The sequence below is a fragment of the Centrocercus urophasianus genome, unplaced genomic scaffold, assembly GCF_019232065.1.
Source record: "Centrocercus urophasianus isolate 14NV4802_14NV808 unplaced genomic scaffold, USGS_Curo_1.0 seq_13, whole genome shotgun sequence".
NCBI classification, from domain to species: domain Eukaryota; kingdom Metazoa; phylum Chordata; class Aves; order Galliformes; family Phasianidae; genus Centrocercus; species Centrocercus urophasianus.
Genome location: NW_024884475.1, coordinates 40,708,823 through 40,714,743, shown reverse-complemented (window position 1 = coordinate 40,714,743; position 5,921 = coordinate 40,708,823). Strand labels below are relative to the sequence as shown.

At 49.8% G+C, this 5,921-nt stretch overlaps 1 protein-coding gene across 1 annotated transcript; it reads left to right on the top strand.

The window, feature by feature from the left end:
- Positions 1–83: 83 nt before the first annotated feature.
- NOA1 (nitric oxide associated 1) lies at positions 84–5,786 on the top strand. Its single transcript, XM_042812029.1, has 7 exons — positions 84–1,011; positions 2,369–2,533; positions 2,924–3,117; positions 3,546–3,677; positions 4,079–4,195; positions 4,673–4,790; positions 4,889–5,786. Exons 1-7 carry the CDS (start codon positions 84–86, stop codon positions 5,092–5,094), a joined length of 1,860 nt encoding a protein of 619 aa, XP_042667963.1. The 3' UTR covers positions 5,095–5,786.
- Positions 5,787–5,921: the final 135 nt, after the last annotated feature.

Sequence of the window (5,921 nt, the reverse complement as noted above, 5' to 3'; positions counted from 1 at the left end):
GTGGCAGGAAGGGGGAGGAGCGCACATGCGCGGGGCCGAGCCTCGCCACTCCCCTTCCTGCGGGCTGCACCGTGCTGCCGGCTATGCTCCGCTTGGGCCGGGTGCTGCTAGGCCGCCTGTGCCCGGCCCGGCCCTGGGCGGCGCGGCGCGGAGCGGCGGCGTGGGGCGAGGAGGAGCGCTTCGTCTTCCTCGAGTACGAGCCGGAACCGCCGCCGCCTGCCGCTGCGGCAAGGAGCAGAGCGGCCGCGCGGAGCCGGGCGGCGGGCGCGGACGGCGCACCGGGGGGGCGACGGGTGCGGAGGGCGGCCGACCCGTCGGTGCCGCCGAGCGGCGTGGGCTGTTCGGGCTGCGGGGCCGAGCTGCAATGCTGCGACGCCGCAGCGCCGGGCTTCATTCCGGCCGACAAGTACCGCGGCCTCTGCGCGGGGCCGGGCGGCGCGACCGGGCTGCGGGACGCCGTGTGCCAGCGGTGCTGGGTGCTGGCGCACGGCGGCGAGACGGTGCGTCTGGAGCTGCCGCCCGAGCGGCACCGCGCCGTGCTGAGCGCCGCGCTCCGCAGCCCCCCTCGGCACGGCCGCGGCCCGCTGCTCCTCTACCTGCTGGACGTGCTGGAGCTGCCCGACCCCGTGTTACCGCAGCTGCCCGCGCTGCTCAGCCCCGAGGTGCCCGCCGCGGGGCTGCTGGTGGTGGGCAACAAGGTGGACCTGCTGCCGGCTGACTCCCCCGGGCACCTGGGGCGGCTGCGGCAGAGAGTGACGGCTGCCTGCCTGCAGGCCGGCATCTCCCGAGCGCAGCTGGTGGATGTCCGACTGGTGAGCGCCAAGACGGGCTTCGGGATGGAGGGGCTGGTCAGCCGGCTGCAGCGCTCCTGGAAGTGCGCCGGCGACGTCTACCTGCTGGGGGCCACCAACTCGGGCAAGTCGACGCTCTTCAACACCCTGCTGCTCTCTGACTACTGCAAGTCGCGTGCCCCCGACGTGGTTGGCAGGGCCACTGTCTCAGCCTGGCCAGGTGAGGGGCACCGCCGCCGTCCCTACCTATGTCACACTCGGGCCATCAGCTCTGCTGTGCCACAAGGCCTGTCACTGAATGGGCCCGAGGCGTCAACACTGAGTTCCAGTGCTGTACCACGTTTAGAATCCTCCCGTTCCCTGTGTTGTCCTTGGAGGCCTTGCGGCACCAAGGCCTCAGAGCACGGAGGGATATAGACAGCAAACTATACGGGTTGGCATCTCCCTGTAAATCTTGTATCCAGAGAAGGGCAACGAAGCTGTGACAGTTCTGGAGCACAAGTCTTATGGGGAGCAGCTGAGGGAGCTGGAGTTGTGCAGTCTGCAGAAGAGGAGGCTCAGGGGAAGCCATTTGGCTCTATGCAACTGCCTGAAAGGAGGTTGTGGCAAGGTGGGAATCAGCCTCGTCTAGGAAACAGTGATAGCACAAGAGGAAACAGCTTTAAGTTGCACCAGAAGAGGCGCAGGTTGGATGTTAGGAAACATCACTTCCCTGAGGAGGTAGTAGTGCACTAGAACAGGCTGCCCAGGGAGGTGGTGGAGTCCCAGGAGGTGTTGAAAAAGTGTAGAGATGTGATACAGAAGGAAGTGGTTAGTGGATATGGTGAGGATGGGCTGAGGTTGGATTGGATGGAAGAGGTCTTTTTTAACCATAACTATTCTTTGATTCTATAACAGGAGGTGGACTCATGAGCTCCTTGTAGAGCAATCACAGCAAAACCAGGGACTTTGTTGAGGTGTCTTAGGTTGGTCTTAAGTGCCATAGATTGTGAAGCCCGCTGCTCTTATAGTAGCAGTTTCGATGTTCAGTCCTGATCAAATAGAGTTGTCAGCATCGTGCTGGTCAGTAAATCCTCTTATTTGCTCATTGTAATACAATGTTCCAATATATACAGTAAAATAAGATTTTTAATAATCTTTTTCACCCAAATGCTGCTGGTTTTATTCCAGTCCTTTATATTCATAGAAATGTGCCCTAGGGTCGCAAGACTTTGCTGCTCAGGTGTTAGACAGACCTTCCAAAAATGTACTGGGCAGTTGTGCAGAATCAGCTCAGATGACCCATGTGCCAGCATTAGCATGATTTTAATTAGTGAGAGTGTGCATGAGGCTAACTGTGGGTTCCTTTGAGAAGCCTTTCAGCAAGAAAGCAGATACCAAGTGGGTGGTAGCACACGTCAGCCACTCCGGCTGGGAGGGAGACTTTAAGTGGAGCAGATGTTGACACTTAGTTCCAACTTTTTGTTACATGGTTCCACCTATTTTTTTTATTTGTGTTCCTCAGAGTTTAAATATGACAGGTACCCAGAGGTCTGGATGTGTCATCTTTTTCTTTTTTTTTTTTTTTTTTCTTCCAGGAACAACGCTGAACTTGTTGAAATTTCCAATTATTAACCCAACGTGTGACAGGATATTCAGAAGGCAGGAGAGGCTGAAAGAAGAGGCACTAAAAACAGAAGACCAGCTAAGCGATGAAGAAAAAAAGCACCTCAATCGCCTTAAAAAGCAAGGTTACTTAGTGGGTGAGTATTGTCTGAGTAAAAGGTGATGGAATGTCCTGGTTGAAATGCTGCATTACGCAAGGACTGTTAACCCCGTAGTTTTCTGAAGAATGCATCTCATTTTGGCAAGCAATTTCTACCCACTCTGTAAGAACTCACTTTCATTTAATTGTGAGAGGAACATGCTGTCTATATATGGTCCTTGCTAAAGTTTTGGGGCTTAAGGAGTGCTATAGATGCCTTATAGGAGGGATCTGTTAGCATCTTGGCTTTTGAACATGCGCGCAATGTTTTTATCACCTTTCTATCACAGCCATGCATCCCTAATAATCAAGGGAAGGGACAGGTGTCCAACTGGAGGAAATGCAAGTTAATAAATGAATGAACAGGAAACCTTTCACTTTGATCCAGGAAGAGTTGGAAGAACATTTAAACGCCGGGAGAGCTCTGTGGTTGATTTTGACCCTGACGTGCTGTCATACAGCATAGATGAAGATCCATGCCCTATCTCTAAGAAGCGTGAGGAAAGAGAAGAGTTCACATACAACGAAGTGAAGGATGCTCGCTGGTGTTTTGATACTCCAGGGATTGTAAAGGAAAACTGTGTAGGTATTCTGTGGCACTGTGCTTCAGGAGGTCAGGGTCCACTGTGTTTTTGCTGTTTTATTTCTGAATGGTGCATACTGTGATCTCTGTTAAGGAACTGTATGTCAGCACACTTTATAATGCAGAGAAGTACAGGACTGTTAAAACAAGTTTATACCAGTATCACCCAGAGAAATCTGTACTTCTTTAGCTGTGCCACCCTACTGAAAAAGGTGGAGCTTAGGAAGGTAACTGGTGTCAGAACTTACCTAGAAGATGTCTGCAAGATCATCTCTAACTCACTTTGTGCCACTTTGCTCTCTAATAGCTAGTGTCTGGTGTGAAGGTACCTTAGAGCTCTAACTGGAAACTGAGCACACTCTTCCTTCTTCTGAAGTTGAATAATCATGGAAAACAGTGTGATCTGACTGTACAATTTATTTTTCAGGTTTTGAATCTCCTAACAGAGAAAGAAGTAAAGCTGGTTTTGCCAACACAAGCCATCATTCCACGGACCTTCATTCTCAAGCCAGGAATGGTCTTGTTTTTAGCAGCTTTAGGGCGCATAGACTACTTACAGGTAGGCAAAACAAGGAGTTTTGATAGCAGCAGCTTCATCTTGGTATAGGACCAAACAATAAAAGACAGTCCAGGTAACTTCCACCTCCTTTTTTTACTGTTTTCAAGATGATCATTCTGTTAATAAAGCACTGCGTAAAGTAAAAATGCCTTGGGATGGAGAGTGGTGATACTTGTTACCAGTGTGCAGTATTTTATATTGTAAAACCGTAAGTGCTTTTAAATGCTGATAAACACTTTCACCTTGAAGGGCTTTCCATGCAGAAGCTGCTCTGTACTGACAGAGGCAAGATGTCAGTAAAAGACAGGTTTTCAACATACAGCAAGGAAATGGTGCAAGAGAGAGCAGTTTGAGGTTGCTTTTCTGTTAGCATGAATGACGTACACTTTGTTTTATTTCAGGGAGAAAAACCTGCCTGGTTTTCTGTTGTGGCTTCTAAGCTGTTGCCAGTCCACATTACTACCTTGAGCAGTGCGGATGTCATGTATGAGAAGCACGCTGGCCAAGAGTTCTTTAAGGTAAGAGAAGCAGGTGCTGTCATGAGCTTTTGGTAGACTGTCCCACCTCATGATACATCCCTACCTGTTTTATTGTTTTGACTTTCTTATTATTGCCACAGACTGGCATAGTACATCTAGACTAGGGACAGGGTGAGTTGTCCTTGTCCTGGCAGCAACTTTCCTGCACACATTAAGTGTACATAGAAGTGACATAACCCACAAGAAGGCAGCTGGCTTGAGCCAACAGCTGGTTCATGTAGCACACGCTCCATCTTTGCTCACTCCTGAGCTGTGGGCTGCACTGGGCTGGGTTGCTCTGGATGTGATCCCAATTCTGCTCTTTGCAAATTGGAAGTAGCTCCTCTAAGGATATACAAACCAGCTCTTTGTTATTTGGATAACAAAAGTTTAATATCTCTGTGCATTGCTCTTCAGTGTAACGTAGGAGTACTGAAGCATCTCTAACTGCTAAATCTTTTATTGTTTTGACGTTAGGTTCCAATGGGTGGGAAAGAGCGAATGAAAGAGTTCCCCCCACTTGTCCCTCAGGACATTACACTGAAAGGAACTGGTACCAGTGAGGCAGTTGCAGATATCAAACTTTCTTCTACAGGTAATTTAACATTTCTTTGTGTGAGAACCCTTGTTCTGATATGAGCAACTCTTCCTACTGACTGTGTTTTTGTTTTTGTTTTTTACTTTGCTCTGCAGGCTGGGTGGCAGTGACAGCTTATGCAGAAGAGGAACTGTTACTCCGAGCCTATACGCCCAGGGGCACCACAGTGGTGGTACGGGAGCCTCCCCTTTTACCATATATCAGTAACATCAGAGGGGCCCGGATCCCAGGTACTGCGGCCTACAGAACCAAAAAGCCTCCGTCTCTTGTAGAAAACCTGAGAACTGTGGGGAACAGATAGCACTCACCATCGTCTGAGCAAGACAGGATTCAGAACCTTGATGCTTGTTGACACTCAGGAGAGCTTAGACTCATCTAAAAGGCAGACAGGCACAGTTTCAAGGGAGGTCTGGGCGAGATAAATCTGATTTAAGGCATCACAAGTCTAATGTAATTATTGAGCTGCAGCTAGTTCAAGCAAGCTGAATGGCTGGTACCTTGCTCTGTGAGGTGAAATGTTCTTTTCCCTGAGATCAGGCGCTGCCAGTGAGCAACCATGTTTCCCAGTTTACTCTTGAGATACAGCACGGAAGCTGAGCTGCCTGCCCTTGGCTGACTTTGCTGCTCAGAGAGTAGGTCTTTTCCTGCACAGACATGCTCTCACAGGTCAGAAACCATCACCTGGTTCTTGGAGCCTTTATGTTGTTTCCAAAGCAGAAGGAGGTAGAAGTGGGGAGAGGAGCAGGGAGTTCTCTGGTGTGGGTATTACATTCCCAGGAGCTTGCAGTTATTTAACATTATTGACCAAAAATTAGGTCCCCTCAGTATCTGAAGCATTGCCCTACTTCTGGACACAGGAAAAAGGAATTAAAGAAAAGCAGGCCTGCTCAAGTGCCTGACAAAGAAACTTGCAGCTCACTGCTTTGGTTTGGTTTCTGTAGCTTGTGTAAAAGTTTCTGAAACTGAGGATGTACAATAAAAAAAAAAACCTTTTCAAGACTCCTTTGTCTTCTGAAATCACCAGAAAAGCACTCATGTGGGCCTGCATCCTGCAAACTATACAACAGTACTAGCAACATGGCCTGTATTAGAGGAAAACATACCATGCCACATCTGGCAGCCAAAGAG